The following is a 19,405-nucleotide window of genomic DNA, read 5'->3' as shown; positions in this document are numbered from 1 at the left end:
AAACTGACAGTGAAGCATTTGGTGCAGTCTTACAATTAATGTATGGCTTGAATTATTAACACTTAGTGGAAACATATACTTCTGAATGAGTCCAAATTCACATTTGGAGCTTGGTCTTTCAGACCTCTGATCAGACTCCCTGGGGGGCATTTTAACTTTTTGACCTGCAGGGATCAGTGTGGGGTGGGTGGGGGGTGGGGGGCGGTATCTGGGAGCACATCGGAAACCCAGAAGTCAGGTTTCCGCGCACACTGGGGAGTTTTAACTCCATAGTGTTTGTCTGACGTCACTGAGAAGTTCCCCACCTGGAGGTCAGCCTGATTGACAGGCTTGGCTTCCAGTTGGGTGGGGTTTACTGGAGAAGAGGCCGCAGGAGCATGTAGGTCTGATCCCTAACTCTGAAGGTGAAAGGGGGGGAGGGGGAGGTATCCGATCCCAGAGGGAGGGCATTCCAATCCCTAACCCCTGGGGGAAGGGCCTGATCCTGGGCTGGTGGGGGAGGTCCAATCCTAGGGCAGGGAGGGGTTCAATCCCGGTGTGGCGTCCAATCCAGGGGTGTCTGATCCCGAGGTGTCTGATCCAGGGTGGGGGAGGTTTGTGGGATGTGTCTGATCCCAGGAAGTGGGGGTGGGGGCAGGGGGGAAGGGAGTTCAATCCAACATTCTCTCTTTTTTGTTACAAACAGCCTATTTATTTAAGTGTGTCATAACTTTAAGGGTCCGACTTGTGTTCAGCCTGTGCAGGAACCTCTGGGTTGCTGTGCAGCCATGCGGCTTAGTGGAAGCATTAGTCCGATCCCAGGGTAGGTGGGGTTCTGATCGTGGGGGATCTTGGGGGGGGGGGGGTGGGGGGACCGGGAGGAAGGGGTCCTCCATAAGCCTGCCCTGACCTTGCTGCAGTGTTCAGGGTTCCCGAGACCCAGGAAACCTGGACGGCCAAATTTAAACCTGTAAAGTGGGTTAAATCTGAGGCTTCCAGCCTCATGAACATTTTTAAAATGCCAACCCACTTTCTGGGAGTGGGTTGGCTGCCGTAAAGGCCTGCTCGGGTCTGCAAATGAGACCCAATCCGAGCCCAACAGAACCCCATCCGACCCGAGCCCGACCTGACCGAGTCCTTCCATTTTTTCCTGCGCCCGACCTAACCCAAACATCGGTTAACCTACCTTCAGTTGTTCACTTTGTTCCTTACCTGCACAAGCTTAAAATAACTGTAGCAAAACCACCTTTAAAGTCCAAAAAGTAAATTAACATTAGAGTCACTTACCTGAGGTGGTGATAGAGCATGTCCGATCCAGCCCAACCTGACCCGAGCCGGAAAGCCGGACCCGGAAGTGCGACCCAACCCAACCCGAACCTGACGCATGTCGTCGGGTCCCATTGGGTTCGGGTCGGGTAGCAGGCCTTTAAGCTGGCGGCCTCTTGTCCCAACTGTGTAAAACCAGGAAGTCGGTGAGATAGAGCGAACCTCCCAACACACTTCCAGTTTTTGGGCATTTAAACCGCTGCCACCATTTAATAAGAAGCATTTTATGCTGTCTGATGCAACACAAATGAGATGCATGGGGTTCAGTTGATTGAAGATCTCAAACAGGTTTATTAGCAGTTAACAATTATATACAGCACAGAGCTAACTATTTACAGAAGCTGCCTCTTGGTGTTACAGTTACAGAGTGAGACTGGCAGGTAGCCACATGACTGCATCCTGGCACATAGCTCATTAGCATACTAAGATCTTAAAGGGACATCACTCTTAAAGGCAATCACACATCTCCCCACACTCAATCCCACCTGCTTCCCCCATGTTAAAACTGCCCCCCACCCATGTCAAATGCAAATCAAAAGCTTCTCGAAAACCCAACTTTTATGTAACAATCTCCCACAAACTTGCACTGACCAGTAATAATATTGTCTGATGTCTACATTGTTCACTCAGTTTGGACCATGGAGCTTAATTAACGCTAACAGGGCAGTTAGTTCTTTATGTATTGCGCTTCCAACAAGGACCAGCGTCAACTCCACGTGTCCTCCATCTGATTCATCTTTGTTACCTTTGCCTCAGGCTGCACCTTGTTTTTATGCCCCCGAATATACACAATTACTAGTTGTCTGTGTTGGTATTTCTGTTGGGTATAGACAGATTTTTTTTTAAAAGATGAGGGTTTTTGTATAACAATTAGAAGCGAGAACTCTTGACTGATTTTGTTTTGTTCTCCTCTCATTGTGGCTCTGTGCCTATAACCTGTGCTGCTGACCACCTTTCATATTGACAACTGCTTGCTTTTTTTGCAGATTCCCTGCTGTTGGGTGAAAATCTGTTCTCGTCTGTGAAATGCAGAATGACAGAAACTGGGGTGGATTTAATGTTTTTTAGTGCTGTAATTTTGAAGGTATCATTTTGCTGGCAGGTTTGTTGGTAATCTGGCAGCTGACAGCAGTACTGCATAGCAGCCAGAGGAAGTTATTGAAGCTGCTTACGGTGCTATTGCTGCAGCTTTACAGAGAAATAATCTCCAGCCCACTGCAGAGCAATTCTACGTTCAATAAATATTCCTTCTACAGGAATATATTTTAACAAGTTACCGTTCTGCTTGAGAAGGCTTTAAAAATCTGTTACCAATTCTTTCTAATGGAAGGCATAGAAACAAAGGGGCCATTTCAAAAATTCTTCAGCAGGATCATTGATATTTCAAGGAGATCACTGTCTCAGAGAAGCTGTTATTTTATATCATGTGCAAATAACCCAGTGACATTTTTGCTTCTTCAAAGAATTATGTCACTGTTCTAAGCGTACGTATACCACAACATTGGAAATATCTTTCCCTCCTACGTTGTTCTAAAATAAACAGTAAAGCAAACAATCAGGAAATGTTTTAAAGATTTTCCCTTTTTTGTTGTTAGTCTTCCCTCCTAATTCAATGTGATAAATAACGTCTGAAAGAGTTCTAAAAAAATGTTATATTAATCCCCAGAACAACCCCCAAATTCTACCCTGCAGTCAATTACTCTCCTCCCCTGCTGCTTACATCTATATTCCCTCTACTCAGTCAGTGTTTGCTTCCATATATGAGACTAACCAATAAAATTTAATAATAGTAGAATGGAGACAACGAGAACTCAGAATTCATTTCCATGGCGATCCTTAACTTCTACTAACAGGACTAACATCCCCTTTCTACGCTCTGGGCATGGTATACTCATCAGAATTAGATATCGCAGATTGGAAGCAAAGTCCTAGATGGTGTGACACCAAGCTATGGCCCCAACCCCATAGACATGTTCTTCAATTGATTAGTGATCTTATTCCTGTTTCGCAGGTGGCAACACTGCTCTCGTAACAGAGGAACCAACGTTACCTGAATTACCAGGGTTCCCAGGTATGGAGCATGTTTGGTCAAAGTTAATATGCAGATAATAGGTGGTGGGGGGGGTGGGGTGGGGAGGGGAGCAGCGGAAGCATCTGGAACCCTCTTGGATACGCATATTGTGTTGAAGGACATTATAGCAAGTTGAGCAGGGCACGGCAGAAACAATAGGCCCTAAAAATGTCCTCCGGAACTGAAGGAAGATTTATTAGATGTTGCAAAATTCAATTAATAAATCTGGAATTAAAAAGCTAGTCTAATGATGGCCATGAAACCATTGTCGATTGTTGTAAAAACCCATCTGGTTCAATAATGTCCTTTAGGGAAGGAAATCTGCTGTCCTTACCTGGTCTGGCCTACATGTGACTCCAGACCCGCAGCAATGTGGTTAACTCTTACATGCCCTCTGAAATGGCCTAGCAAGCCACTCGGTTGTATCTAACCGCTAGCACTGTGGATGTACCTACCCCAGATGGACTGCAGCGGTTCAAGAAGGCAGCTCACCGCCACCTTCTCAAGGGCAATTAGGGATGGGCAATAAATGCTGGCCTGGCTGCGACGCCCACATCCTATGAATGAATAAAAAATCTTAACGTAACTGCTTAGAGATAAAATCCCCAGAGCTTGGTAGCTGTATTTTCTTAGAGCTTCCCCCACTCCACTGTTGTAACCTCATCAGAAATTTGGCCAAAACCAGGTTTACATGTGAGAACAAAGTTTCTGCTGAACCTCAGCAGAGTTTACAGCATCGGGAGTGCGGGAGGTTCCAGAAAAATTTACCCCCTGGTACAAGTTTAGGGTCAATTCTTTCAGTGATGGTCACTTAATGTCAGCATCGAACACTCATAGGGTATGTGCAGTATGGGTTAAAGGCTGAACAAAGTTCTCCTTCCTCTGACCCAACAATGAACTTAACTTAATTCCGACCTCCGGAAAGCAATCCCTGCAGGACTAGATTGGTGATTCCGTTTCATAAATCTATTTATAGTTGTTGGAAGGAGCAGGAGACCTGAAGTGGTCTGGTGGTAGAATAACGAGATTCATGTTACTATGGTTACGGATTCAACTCCTGTTGGGGGACTCTAACTTGCTAATAAAATATTATACGACTTTCACTCGTCCTTAACCAGGCTTCTAGGAGGGAATTTATGGAAAACTAAATCTTTCCCGTTCTCACTGTATGGAAGCCCATTTGCTGTTTATCAAACTGTAAAATGTCAGACTCCCTGGAAGCTGTCCATTGCCACATTTACATCCATGGGATATGTGGACTTTAAATCATGTTGGCTCAACCAAATGTGACTTACTTCAGTAGAAACGGGTAATGCGTTAAATTTAATCTTACAAATAATTTCATTTAGCGCTGGTCTAGCTGATTTATCTGATACCTACGTGTGTAAACATTTATGAACATATCCAAAATCAGTGACTGCCCAGTGTATTGTTAATTTGCCGTGTATCAAAGTAAGGCTGTTTCCTGTGATAAGTCAGCGAACCTAAGTGCAGTGAAAACCTATGACCCATTTGCCTGTGTTTCTGGCTGATGATGCTGAGTGTTGGTGATGTGGGGAAGGTGAGTAATAGAATAGAGACAAATAAAAACAAAAACTTGTATTTTACAAAAGACATTGCAGTGATCACACACCCTTTTGTCTGGAGTGTATTATTATTGCAACAAAATTTATTTCTGTGCCTTTAATTGATTGAATTTAAACAGGATCGAGGTCAGTGCTCCATTAACTGCTGCCATGTTGGCTTGGTGCTGCTAAAATTACTCACTATTCCAGAATCATCCAGGAATGCAAAGATAACCTCTGGCTTCTTTTCTCTACTGCAAACTGTCTTCTTAAACCCCACTTCCATGTCCCCTCCACCCTCACCTCCAACAGTGCGAGGAGCTCATGGACTTCTTTGTCACTATGATCGAGACCATCGGATCAGCTGCCTCTGCCACATCCCTCCCTTCCACTTGCCACCTGGCCACACTTCCTATAATTCTCCCCCACTGCCTTAGCCCTGAACTTGCATCTTTAGTTTCTCTCCTATCTTCCCTCATGCTCTCTCTGAGCTCACCTTGTCCATGAGACCCACCACCTGTTCCCTCGATCCTATTCGCACTAAGCCACTGATCACTCAACTTCCCCTCCTGCTCCCCATGTTAACCGATATTGTAAATGGTTCTCTGTCTTCAGGTGATGTCCCTCTCTCTTTTAAATTTGCCGTCATCACTCCTCCCCTCAAAAAAAACAACCCTTGACCCCACCGCCCTTATAAACTACTGTCCTATCTCCAACCTCCCTTTCCTCTCCAAAGTCCTTGAACGTGTTGTCGCCTCCCAAATCCATTCCCATCTTTCTCGGAACACGTTTGAATCTTTCCAGTCAGGTTTCTGTCCCTGCCACAGTACCAACAGAAACAACTCTTATCAAAGTCACAAACAACATCCTTGTGACTGTGACAAAGGTAAACTATCCCTCCTTGTCCTTCTCAACCTGTCTGCAGCATTCGACATGCTTGACCACGCCATCCTCCTCGAACGCCTCTCCACTGTTGTCCTTCTGTCGTCCAGCTGGGTGGGACTGCTCTCACCTGGTTCCATTCTTTTCTATCTAATCGTAGCCAGAGAATCACTGGCAATAGCTTCTCTTCCTGCTCCCACACCGTGATCTCTGGTGTTCCCCAAGAATCTATCCTTGTTCCCCTCCTATTTCTCATCTACATGCTGTCCCTTGGCGACATCATCCAAAAACACAGTGTTAGTTTTCACATGTACGCTGACAACACCCAGCTCTACCTCACCACCACCTCTCTCCACTCCTTCACTGCTGCTAAATTATCAGACTGCTTACCCGACATCCAGTACTGAAAGAAAGACTTGCATTTATATAGCACTATTCACAACCACAGGCAATGAAGTACTTTTAAAGTGTAGTCACCGTACTGGATGAGTAGAAATTTCCTCCAAATAAATATGGGGAAGACTGAAGCCATTGTTTTCAGTCCCTGCTCCAAACTCTGTTGGCTAGCTAATGACTCTGTTCCTCTCCCTGGCAACAGTCTGTTCACAACCTTGGTGTCACATTTGACCCCGACATGAGTTTCTGACCTCATATTCATGCCATCACTAAGACTGCCTATTTCCACATCCGTAACATCGCCTGACTCCACCTGTCTCAGCTCATTTGCTGCTGAAACACTCATTCATGCTCTAGACTTGACTACTCCAACGCACTTCTGGCTGGTCTACCACATTCTACGTTCCGTCAACTTGAGTTCATCCAAAACTCTACTGTAGGTGTCTTAACTGACACCAAGTCCCATTCCCCTATCACCCTTGCGCACACTGACTTATATTGGCTCTCAGTCAAGCAGTTGATTTTAAAATTCTCAGCCTTGTTTTCAAATCCTTCCATGGTCTGGCCCCTCCCTATCTCTGTAATCTCCTCCAGCCCCACAACCCTCCAAGATATCTGTGCTCCTCAAATTCTGGCCTCTTGAGCATCCTGATTTTAATTGCTCCACCATTGGTGGCCAGACCTTCAGTTGCCTCGGCCCCAAGCTCTGGAGTACCCTCCTTACAGCTTTCTTTCTTAAAGGCACTCCTTAAATCCTACCTCTTTGAACAAGATTTTGGTCATCTGCTCTAATAACTCCTTATGTGACTCGGTATCATACTTTGTTTTATAATGCTCCTGTAAAGTGCCTTGGGATGTTTGATTCTGTTAAAGGTGCTATATAAATATATGTTATTGTTGTTATGCTCATGCCACTGGTCATCAGCATGCAGATCTTATGCAGCCTGCGCAAGCCTAAAGTAAACTCACGATTTGTTACAGCCTGTGCCAGGGTAGATCCAGTTTTTATCAAACACACAGGTCTTCCCAGCTGCATATATTGGTGAATCTGTCAATTTGACTGTGGGTTAGGCATCATCTGGGTGAGTCCTGTGTGACAGCACCAATGTTGAATAAAATTATCGCCCCAAAAATTCCTGTCAAAGTGGCTCCAGGCTAACAGCACTTCAGGTGGACAGAAGATGCTCAGTTAAATGTGGAAATCAAGAAGTTCCCATCCAAGATGCACCGCTCCACTGTTAGCTTCGCAAAAATAGCATTCACTGTCTGGCTCCCCATTCATATACATTGAATGGGGTGAAGTTGATGTATTTGTGCAGTAGGTATGAAGTACACTTGCCACAGAAAACTAAATCAAGTCACTTCAAGTCAAAATCTTTGGACCAATATAAAAGCAGGCATTGTCAATCTCACCTTTCCCTCTATCAGTTACTCACCATCGTTTTCTTCAGTGCCTCTTTTATGGTTTCTCTCTGTACTGTCAGGCTGTAAAGGGAGGCTCAGAGTCATAAGGGCAGAAGTTACTGCCACCGATGTTATTCTACAAATGCTTAATGCTCTTATATCAGCTTCCTGCCTTTGCTGTGTTACCAGAGGCACTGATCCAGTAGCAGCTCTTGTAAGGGCCACAGGTGAGAGGCAGATAGGCTATAAGTCACCCCAGGGCCGCATTGCCTGAGTACCACAGCCTACATGAACACATAGTATTCTTTCTCCTTTTAGCATTTATTCTTCATCTCCTCACACTCCCTCAGCCTGCCTATGGGTATTGTGTTTTAGGCAGGGGAAGGAAAGGGAAACTGAGCCACATTTAACATAGTCAGTACCTTACCTGAGAACATATATCTATCTTCTATTTAAAGTAACGCTATGGGGGTAATGTTAAGCTAACACGCCTGGCAGGAAACTAATAGGATCAGATCAGCTGCCTATTTTACAACCCAACTGATTTGACTTTACGTTCACTCCATCGATTTTAAAAAATTCTCCTAAACTAGTGAGTTAATAGCTACTTTCTGCCAAGCACATATCAAATGGAAAGTCAAAATGCAATTAGCTTTTAGCTTTGCCTAAAAAAAGAGACTACATTTATTGTTGTTCAATCAATAAACTTACCAATTCCACCATTTATTTTGCTATGTCAGTCAGCAGTGCTGAACATGCTGAGCGTGTTATCTCTACTGCATTCTGCCTCTCAACAGCTGGAATTTTTGGTTCCAAGGGTTTGGTGTGGGCAGAAAACAGAAATAGCTATTTTCTGTACTTTTCTTCCTTACACAATAAAGAAATGCAAGATCAATGCTCCGTAGGAGGAATAGTGATCTGATGTAGCTGGAAACTTTTCCTGAGGAAGGGCCCAGCAGATGATACAGATTTGTATGATGTAGATTTGAAGTTGGGAGGAGACGATTATAAAGTAGCCTTGTGTAAAAAACGTTAGGTACTTAGCGACTGGGAAAGAATTGACAGGGAGGTGACCTCGCCAACTGCCTGACATGTTGGGTCCTTGGTATAGAGAAGAGGGCACATTCAGACCCTGAGAGGAAGCAGCTGGCCATAGTTTCATGGTCCTGGCACACCAGTCACAGAACGCCCGCTGGCTGGACATTGCTCTGGAGAGCAGCCGTCAGAAGGCCCTGGGCCTTTAGCTCATTTTGATGGAAGAATGGTACAGAAATTAATTACTTGGCTGCATATTCTTCTGCCTGCCCCTGGTACTGCTGCAGACCCACCTGCCTGTAAGCATCTGGGGACAGGTCACTGTATTAAAGTTCTTCAGGCACCCCTCCGCTGGGGAGCTAAATGAGCATAGCTGAAGATAGAATGAGATGGGAGACTAAGAATGCCTCCTCCCATCTGGTTATAATGGCAACAGTGGGCCTGTTGCATCTGTTACATTGGCAGGGAAAGACACAGGAAATTTCAGGACAGCTTGATGCGTGCAGAGATATGACGTAACAGATCTCTTCTCCATTTTCCTCTTCCTTGCACCTGGATAGGGTCTGGTGGAGTGGTATACAGTTCCTATTATTTAACGTATTTGGGACAGCATCTCCTCTCACAAATATCGGGAAAGGAATGTTCTTTTTTTAACAACTTATTGAAAGGCACAGGAGGGGATTCATACTCATTCTTATCTTTCACATCAGACTAGTAAGTTGGGTCAGCAGTAGTATAATCACCCGTGGAGTCTTTCAGACAGATTGGACTGATTAAAGAGCAGACTGAACTAAAATCTTTGTTACTCATCAACACGAGAAACATCTTCAGCAGCTGCTGTTCAGTGATAGAAAGCCATTATCTAAGATGATCATTTTCAGCTGTTAAATCACTATGGCATTTTCTAAACCTTGTGTATAAATCATTGTAGTTTTCCTTAGCATTCCTGAACATCAGCCAAGACTCAGGTCCCAAATAACGGAGATCGCTCAGAGAACACTGGGGTCTCCATGGCCCAGACTGCTGAACTCTGTTACCCATTCATTTTCAGTACAAGTGGCATCAAAATGGAGGATTCTATTTCTCCACAGTATGCTTGTTACATCATACAGCTCAGAAGGAAGCCATTGGGCCCATCAAGTCTGTGCCAACTCTTCTAAAGAGCATAGAATCATAGAACATCATTGTTTGAATGCAGCAAGAATGAAGACGTGCAAAGAAGATGTTTAAATGCTGCCAACTTATAAAAGCAACTTATGCTATCAGTTGGTGTTACGACCAGCTCAGAAAGGTGTCGAGAGGTTCCTCTCAGCCTTCACCTGGCCTTCCTGTAATAGGGTTTGATTTTTAAACACACTGTGTTTTGAGCTCCCCCTTGATGAATCCTTGTTCTTCGCTTTCCAATTATAAGGCAAAGAAATGAGCACAAACAGGCTTTCTTAGGTTTAAAGAAGAAAAATTAAATTTATTAAACTTAAACTAAAAACTCGAATTCGGTTAACGCCTACAGATACTCGCTGTGCCCCACGCTAGCATGCATTCACGATACGCACATGCAAATAGAGACAGAAAAGAGAAGAAAAATAGTGGAAAGGCTTGAGACAATATTTGAAGTGTTTGTTACGGTTCTTCAAGCTCACTGTAAAGTCCTTTTGTAGGTTGATCTTGCTTTTCGTTGGGGCCCAGTATTCTTCTTAAACCTTGTTCACGGTAGGAGACTTTTCTCTCTTGGGGTTCATGTGTCTTCAATGGGTCTTGTAGTTCCGTGAGAAAGAGATGGGAGCAGACAGGAGAAAGGTCTTCTCAGCCCAGGAGCAAACAGCTTTCTAAGTTCAAATTCTCTGTGGCGAGTTCAAAAAAACCTGCAATGGCCAGTTAGTCATGTGACCTGCTGGCCTAACCAGTCCTGGCCCTTGTGGATTGTCTTGTCCTAGCAGACCTTGGAATGTCTCCTCTACACACAATACCTGGTGATCAAAGATTCATTGTGGGTTAAATTGGAGTAGGGAATAGCCCCTTTGTCCTTTCAAGTACCGTCTGTCTATATGAAAAACGTCTTTCCAGCCAATCTGGCAGTCCTTGTAATAGGCCTTCTCTTTTTCTTAGCAACAATTTGAAATGTAATGTCCATGTGGTGAAATTAATGTGCCTCATTCTTGTCAGGTGGGGGCATGACAGTTGGAGTGAGCGCAGCTTTCACATATTGGAATCTGCTGTGAAACCAGACAGAACTCCATCAACTGGCATTACAATCTTCTGGCTTAGAACACCCTGGCAGGAGGGCCAGCATGCACCCACCCACATCCTCTGTGACTGATGCGGGGAAGTTCACAAGGCCAGAGGGAGGGGCTATGAGTTCAGGGAACCCCCTTCTCACCCAACTGAAGCTTACTGGTGCAAGGGGGAAGGTATCAGGAAACACCCCCACCCCCGATCACCCCCTTTCTGGAATGAGGAACAGATTGGCGCCTTGTGTCGGGGGCCGGTTGTAATACTTCATAAAAAAATTGCACCCCTCATCTGAGGAGGGGCCCGAGCCCCAATTCCCGACCTGGATCACCAAGTAGACCCCATTTAGTAAACCATTCTATCGTTCTTAAAAATAAGATGCAAAGTATTGAGAGATTGGTCTTGTTCACAGTGAAGCTTCTTGCATTTTTAAAACCACTTACTGCTAGTGCACGGCTCACCATTAAATGCAGCATGTGGGTGCGAAACAAAGGGTGGAAGCACTTTACACTGCAGATTGTGCTCCCTTCGACAGTACAATGCTGGCTATGTGTCTGACTGTGTTTCCTTCCTGTGACATTTTAAGTGTGTTTCGAATGATTTACACAAGCTCCCCTATCAGCTCCTTTCATGGTGCGTGTTGCTCACGTTTCTAGCCCGCATGACGGAATGCAGCCAGTAATTTAATCCGACTTAGTTCATTGTTGAAGTTTTTTTTTGCAAAGGTCTGACAAGGGTAGCACAGGTGACCTTGGGATGAAAAGTAAACATTGACACAGTAACAGTAGAAAGCTGAAAAGAATGCAATTCACAATGAGCTGCTACCACTATCTGGCTTAAAAGTAGCACTTGTCACAAATTTTATCTCTGTGCTGTAACTCAATGTTGTCCTTTTCTTGATCAGATTTGTAACTTAATGAACACTAAATGCAGCCCGAGTCATTCATTGATACTGATGTTATCAACTGGAAGAACGCCCTGTTTTTGAATCTATTCTTGTTCAATATGGGAATGATAAAGGCCAGTTCCTCTTGTAAAGTTATTCAGCTCCGTTTTACATTTTGTACTGGGTTCCAAATTTAAAAAAAACAGAAACTGGTTTTACTGATTTAACAGTAAATGTACCTTTTGTTAAAAGAAATGTCATCTAAAACGATACTGAGACTTTTATCCAAGCTGTAAATCTCTTCAATTGTATTCCACTTACTTAAAGCTGTGTGACACCACCATTCCATTTTATTAGTCGGCCCCCTGCACTGAAGCTCATCATTAAAATCAGTAGGTCTGTGTCTTTGTGCATATTGTGTTTATGGACAGGATTGATAACACAACAGTGCTCACAGAGAGAAGGTCACCATTTTGGGGATTGGGTCCAGAAAACTCATGTTTAATTTTCACCATGTCCTGCATAAATGAAGCCATTACGTTCCACTTGTTTTCTGACAGGAGTGAGGTGTGTCCATAAACAATGGCTGGAGAAATTGTATCAACACTGAGACCTGATGCCTATTTACGCTGAATGTCTATCTGACTCAATATTTATCAAATAGTGGACATTGGCAATGCCAATTAGATTTAGGTGATCTTGCAGGTTTTTTTTTTAGATGGGAAAATTCCATTTTTGTTGATGATTTTTTTTTTAAATTAAAAGGGCCGCTTAACTGATTCTGCTCATTTGGACTTGACTGTTTCCTTTAATCAAACCCATGGTACTTTCACTCTTTCTAAAGAAAAAAGCAGGCTTTCAAGGGATGCAAAAAAAAAGTCAGGGAATTTTGATGACTGCTATTAAACAGGTAGCTGCCATGGTTAACAAAATGGCAGTGCAGGCTCAATAGGCAGATGGAATATAATATAATGTGGAAAAATGTGAGGTTATCCACTTTGGTAGGAGGAATAGATGAGCAGAGTATTTCTTAAATGGTAAGAGATTAGAAAGTGTGGATGTATAAAGGGACCTGGGTGTCCTTGTCAATAAGTCACTGAAAGCTAATATACAGTGCAGCAAGCAATTGGGAAGGCTAATGCTATGTTAGCCTTTATCTCAGGAGGATTTGAGTACAGGAATAGTGAAGTCTTGCTTCAATTGTATAGGACCTTGGTTAGACCGCACTAGGAGTACTGTGTGCAGTTTTGGTCCCCATACCCAAGGAAGGATATTATTGCCATAGAGGTAGTGCAACGAAGGTTCACCAGACTTGTTCCCGGGATGGCGGGACTGTCCTATGAAGAGAGATTGGGGAAACTGGGCCTGTATTCTCTAGAGTTTCGAAGAATGAGAGGTGATCTCATTAAAACCTACAAAATACTTAAAGGGATAGACAGGGTAGATGCAGCTGAGATGTTTCCCCTGGTTGGGAGTCTAAAACTAGGGGACACAATTTCAAAATAACGGGGAAGCCATTTAGGACGGAGATGAGGAGAAATTTCTTTACTCAGCAGGTTGTGAATCTTTGGAATTCTGTACCCCAGAGGGCTGTGGAAGCTCAGTCATTGAGTATGTTTAAAGCAGATGTTGACAGATTTCTAAATACAAATGACATGGGGATATGAGGATAGTGTGGGAAAAGGCATTGAAGTGGATGATCAGCCTTGATCATATTGAATGGTGGGGCAGGTTTGATGGGCTGAATGGCTTACACCTGCTCCTATGTTCCTATGTTCCTAATAGGCTGAATAACTCCTCACCCTATGGTTGAACTCACCTCCTGTAACTAACTTTCCCCCACACAATAGACAGAATGGAAGCAAAAGCAACCCAGCTAATGAGATGATGAGAGAATCCAAAGCACAAGCAGCAATAAAACTAAGGCCTGGTGTACAAAACAAATCAGCTTCTTAATTATGAAATAATCATCCGACAATGTGACTTGGTTTTGCCAGAGCCAATGGCTAAATGTCACAGTTGACTTTTAAATCTACATTAGCAGTATGTGTAAGACGATGTATTTGCTTATCTTTATACCAGTCAGTCAATCATGTGGGTGTGCCTAGGGTCACTAGCTCCAGTTTGACTGTACATAATTTCCAATACTAAACAAAATCGGCAGACATTACAATTGTATCTCGATAATAAACAGATTGAAGGCTGATCTTCTTCCCTTGACTTAGGAGCTTTAGAATTAAATAAAGTCGGTCATGAAGCTTCAGTCACCAAGACTGGCATAGAGTATAAAAGCAAAGAGATCATGCTAGAACTTTATAACTCACTAGTTAGGCCTCAGTTGGAGTATTGTGAATAATTCTAGACACCACACTTCAGGAAAGATGTAAAGGCCTTAGAATAGATTTGCCAAGATGTTAGCGGGGGTGAGGGACTTCAGTTATGAGGAGAGATTGGCAATGTTAGGACTGCTCTCCTTGGAACAGAGAAGGCGAAGAGGTGGCCTAATAGAATTTTTCCAAGATGATGGAAGGTTTCGATAGAGTAGGTGAAGAAAAACTATTCTCTCTGACGCATGCATTAATAACCAAAGGCCATAGATTGACAAAGGACCTAAAGGGAAGATGAGAATGCTTTTACATTGAATTTTCCCAGCCCGTTGGAGGGCTGTCAATATGGTGGGGGAAGGTGTTGGGAGGGGAGCCAATTATTACACTTAAATGGCCAATTAAGGGCCACTTTCCACACCCGTGGTAAACCCTGGCTGTCTCCCAGTGGGGCATTTCATGGCCCATGGAGAGACCCCCTGGTGGCAATGGCCATTCCCATGGCATGTGCACCCCCAGTGCATCACGACCCCCCTGCCCCCACCCTCTCCTGCCAATCATCAGGGCCCTGCCTGTCTGGCTCCAGCTTCCCCCAACCAAACTCATCACTCTTCGAAGGCGCCTCGCCATTTAGTTGCCCTCTCCCTGGTGCTGCAGCCTCAGCAATGGTCACCACCAGCAGTGGTACTGCTGACGCTGCCGAGCTGCCAGCCCTCTGGGGACGGGCTGACATCTCAATTGGCCCCGGCGACAGCCTCCTAATTGGCTGCTGCCGGCTAAATGCTGCCCCAGGGTCCCACCGCCTGCTGGAGTGGGGACAATTCCCACTTTCGGCCCTCGTAGAATGATTTGTCTATCAGCGAAAAAATTCAGCCCAGAGAGTTGCTGGGATCAGGGATGCTCTACCTGAAAAGGTGGTAGAAGCTGATTCCATTAATAATTTTAAAAGGGAGTTGGTAGGTACTTGAGGATGAGGAACTTACCGGGTTACAGTCAGAAAGCGGGTTGGTGTCAGGGAGAGCTGGTATGGTGGGATCAAACCCCAACAACTCTTTCAAAGAGCGAGCACAGGCATGACAAGCCATCTGGCCTCCTTCTGTGCTGCAAGTTTCTATGAAGAAGGGTGAGGTAGGCAAAAGAGAATGCTTGATAAGTTTGATATTTATAAAAGCAGTAGAAGAGACACAATAAACAAATACACTTTAGAACCTGTTGTACTATACATAGGAACAACACACGTTCTTTCCTCCTCTCTTAGCAGAAGATAGCATCTTCAAAACATCAATTTTATGTGGCCCTCACAAACTATGCCAAAAAGCTGCTGAACTGTATTGGTGTATCTTAAGAGATACAAATTTTTATGTGGGAAGGGAGACATCATGCTTTACGTTATTAGATTTACTTCGAAGTTCTATCAGCAGATTCAGTCGAGTTTAAAATGTCATGTTCCTCTTGTTATTTGGAAAGTGCAATAAATACAGTTGCTACATTTGTTTTGCAAGTTTGGAGCCTAATAGAGAGCACAATAAGGCCAAAGCATATGCTGGGCTGATGGTTATGCTTCTGAGATTCTCTTAGCTGCTGATGGATGTACATTGAAAAGCTTAATAAAGATACGGGCGGATCATAACACACATCAGTTGAGATTGTGCTGTGCAGTATGAGGAATACATGCCTTCAAATAGGTTAATATGTTTTCAGACAGAGAAATTTTAAATGGGCACATGACATGATTTCAACCCTAAAGTGTTCAGTGGAAGTAGCACATTATTTATCCCAAACCCTGCAGAAACTCCTTTGCGAAGTAGCACTTCATCAATTTCAGTAAACTAGTAAAAGTGAGAATGTACTTGAAAGCCAGTGACCGCTCCCCCCCCCCCCCCCCCCCACCCCAACTTAAAAATTGAGGCCAGGTCATTAAAGGGGCATCAGTGTGTCTTGAGGGAGTTTCAGCTTTGTTCCTGGAGCAGTCCACTGCAAAATGCGATTCCAGCTATTACACTGGGTGCCGAAAGAGTTTGTTGCACAGTGTATTTAGAGTCTGCTGCATAACACAGGGTTATGATTTGCAGATCATACATTTTTCAGTGCTCCTGCCATTGTGCACCTGTCTACAAACCCAATAAAATGACAACTATTCTGATACAGTCTGCAAAATCAGAGACTCGGCCAGAAAGCAAGTCATTTACCAAAAATGCATGCAGCAGATGACCCCCAGGATGGCCATAAGTGCCCTTTCTTGGGGGACGGGGGCCGTTTTCAAAGTGTTGCAACATGAACTGAAGATTTTGCATCAAATGTTGGGTCAGGCCATGGTCAGGAGGTTTGGCAAGTCTCAGAAAGCTGCTTGAATCAACAAGTACTATCTGTTCATGATGGAAGGGCAGTGACTGCCTGAACTACACTTTCTGAAGTGAAAATCTGAAAAGCTGCAAGTCAATGCATCACAGGTTTAAAGAATTAATTTTCAGCGCTGTGAAATGTTCTGCAAGTTTTTTAAAAAATCTTTGCTATTAGGAGCTGTTGTGCCAGAAGCAGCAACTATGTGGCTGGTGAGATAAAAGCATCACTCAGGGCACTTTTAGATTTCAATAATCAAGACTTACCAGTAATGCAAAGCAGTCTGCCCCATATGTCTAGCTCCTTGTTTCACTGCAAGAAACAAGCGCTTATTGAAATGTGCAAGTGCAGCCTCAAGTCAATTCACATTCTTTCAGCAGGATATAATAGAGAAAAGACCTGTGACCTGTATTCCAGCTCTCCACTGCCCCCAAGTGTACAGAGAGAGAGAGAGAGACGGAGAGCTGCACTTTCCCCAAAGACAAGGATGGACCTGCTTATTCGGACATTTAAACAAAATACATGCAATTCGCAGCACATTAGCAAAATAAATTCTCTTGCCTTCAATTAGTATGCATTTTTGAATATAAATTGCCCACTTTTCATGGTAATTTTCTTCAAGGTGTTGATGACAATGATAATCGAGAGTTGAAAATATCCTTTGCGCCAAAGTATGTAAATCTAGAAATTAGCATTTGTGAGACTAGCAAGCACACATTTAACAGGTTTCTGTGATATTCCTCTGTCCTCTAAGGCAGGCAGTAACATTTTAAACAGCTCTTTGCCTCTGTTAAACAGCAAACAAGATCGGCATTTCTCAAGTATCAAAACCGATCACTCCAACCCTATATTTTGGTTACAAGTTGTAATGAGAACAAAATCCCAAACACCCAACTCTGTAAAGTTAATGAATTGAGCAATATGGGATGTTTCATGCAGTATATACATGCTGGAGGCTTGTATGTTTTTTCTGACACAGAGAAACCTGCCAGCTTGCTTAAGAGTCTCCAAATAAAGCCAGTGACAAATTCATAACAGGGGTTCTGTTTGCCTGACACTCTCACCAGATAAGGCTCAAGTTTTCAAACTTTGGTCTCGGCATCTGACGGCTCCCCAGTGGGATCTCAGGGGTCAGGAGGTCACCAGATCTCTGTCTCTCTGTCATCAGATTTCTATGTTTGTTGACTTGCACGCACAGTATACTAATAAAAATGTTTGCCATGACAGCATTGTTAGCCTTCGGGTAGTTAATGTTGGTTAATGTTGTCTTTTGGAAGTTAGATCAGGGGGTGGTCGGGAGTGTGTCAATATTTTCATTATTTTCAGGGGACCGCCCCCTCCCTCCCCCCACACACAGCAAAGTTTGAAAGGCAAGTTGTGGGAACACTCCCTACTTACCCAATGTCCAGAGAGTTTTAGAAATGTTTTGCTGTATCCAAGGTTTATCCAATTAGAAACGTCTTAGAAACATCTAACTTTCGAATTGATTTTGACGTAGGCCAATCTCCATGTTATATTAATGGTGCATTAAACATAATCTATTACTTGCTTAAGCAAAAATAATCTATAGATGATATCAGAGATCCAATTGTGCACTGTTCAGGTTTAACCAGCTAAAGCACAGGAGTATCGAGAAGTTGCCCATAGTTTGTCCAGCACAACCCATTAGGATGCTTCTTTTACAGTGTTATCTGTGGCCAAGTGGGGAAGAATCTCTGGCGCCAGTGACAGTCTAGGCCTCAGGGTGACTACATTCCAATTGGCAGTTATGTCATCATGGAACCAATCCAGCACTAAAGAGACTCTGCTTACCTGTGGAAAGGTTTCGAAAGGTAGTGATAGGACTGTCACTAATATATATATCAAATGGAAATATCTGAAATTAAATATAAAATACTGAGAAACATCTAACTTTCGAATTGATTTTGACGTAGGCCAATCTCCATGTTATATTAATGGTGCATTAAACATAATCTATTACTTGTTTAAGCAAAAAAAAATCTATAGATGATATCAGAGATCCTTCATTTTTATTAGTTTGAAGTTGGAGGTGAATGGACGCTAAAATGTTTCACAGTTGGCAGCTCCTCATGGAAATAATTTAATGCTTGTTATGTTAAATATATCTCTTACGTTACGTAAGTTTCCAGAAATTTCTGGTAATTTGACCAGCAGCTTTCTGGAGGAGTAATATTTCACTGAGTAAAATAAATTAATTAACTTGAGATAAAGGAGACGGTCTGACTGGTAGAGATGTAAGGGAGGCTGGGGGGTGGGAGTTTGCTGGAGGGTGCATTGCGATTAACTCCCTCCACTCAGCAGAAACTGGGAGAGTGGTAGCTACAGAGCTCAATATCAAAGCAGCAGACCTACCGCTGGTTTCTTGCCCCTTCACAACCCACTCTGCCGCTGGTTTAATAGGCGGCTGAGGCATCATCCTAACTCAGCCAGGAGCCTCATCTGTACATTTAAATTGAGGCCCTATTATGTCCATTTTACAGCCTGCCGGGAGGATCATTCACAGTGGACACGCTGCTCACCAGAACTTGCTGACCATGAAAGTGGAGAGTCTCAAAGTTCGGTGCAAAAATTATTTTTGTGCAGGATCCCACAAAAAAAATGGGCCACTGCTGCCCCCATCCCAACCGCCACCGAGCCCCCTTCACCCCACTCCCAGCCCCCCCTCTCTGCAATTGCAAACCCCCTCCCCCCCACCCTTGCTACTCGGGGTTGCCTGATGTTGCACTGGTGCAAATCCAGCGAGCTGCATTGAGATGCCTGTTTGGGGTAGGCTGCTCTCCAATTCTCATTTCAACAAGGGCCACCCCTCAGAATGGTCCAGGCCTCCCCAGTGCACGTCCCAGGCATTGGGCCTACAAGTTCACCAGCTATCGGCCCAACTGCTAGAATACCTCAGCAGGATTTGCAGCACAAAAGGAGGCCATTCAGCCCTTCATGCCTGCGCCAA

At 43.9% G+C, this 19,405-nt stretch overlaps 1 protein-coding gene and 1 long non-coding RNA gene across 5 annotated transcripts in view; one reads left to right on the top strand and one right to left on the bottom strand.

Moving 5' to 3' along the window:
• nrp1a (neuropilin 1a) overlaps nt 1-19,405 on the top strand; it is a 192,953-nt gene that overhangs the window by 157,689 nt on the left and 15,859 nt on the right. For 3 of the 4 annotated variants that reach the window (XM_068014658.1, XM_068014647.1, XM_068014667.1), the window contains one exon: nt 3,317-3,376. The exons of the other annotated variant lie outside the window; for it this stretch is intronic. In XM_068014658.1, the coding sequence (XP_067870759.1) occupies nt 3,317-3,376 (60 nt within the window). The remainder of the gene's footprint in view (nt 1-3,316; nt 3,377-19,405) is intronic. 4 annotated transcript variants of the gene reach the window in all.
• On the bottom strand, nt 10,329-16,767 carry LOC137349218 (uncharacterized). Its single transcript, XR_010969292.1, has 3 exons — nt 16,704-16,767; nt 15,081-15,208; nt 10,329-10,625 (listed from the first exon to the last, which is right to left on the bottom strand). It is a non-coding gene; the product is annotated as an uncharacterized lncRNA (long non-coding RNA).

Source organism: Heterodontus francisci, chromosome 2 (assembly GCF_036365525.1).
Source record: "Heterodontus francisci isolate sHetFra1 chromosome 2, sHetFra1.hap1, whole genome shotgun sequence".
Taxonomy (NCBI): Eukaryota; Metazoa; Chordata; class Chondrichthyes; order Heterodontiformes; family Heterodontidae; genus Heterodontus; species Heterodontus francisci.
The sequence above is the reverse complement of the archived record's forward strand: the minus strand, read 5'-3'. Positions and strand labels throughout refer to the sequence as shown.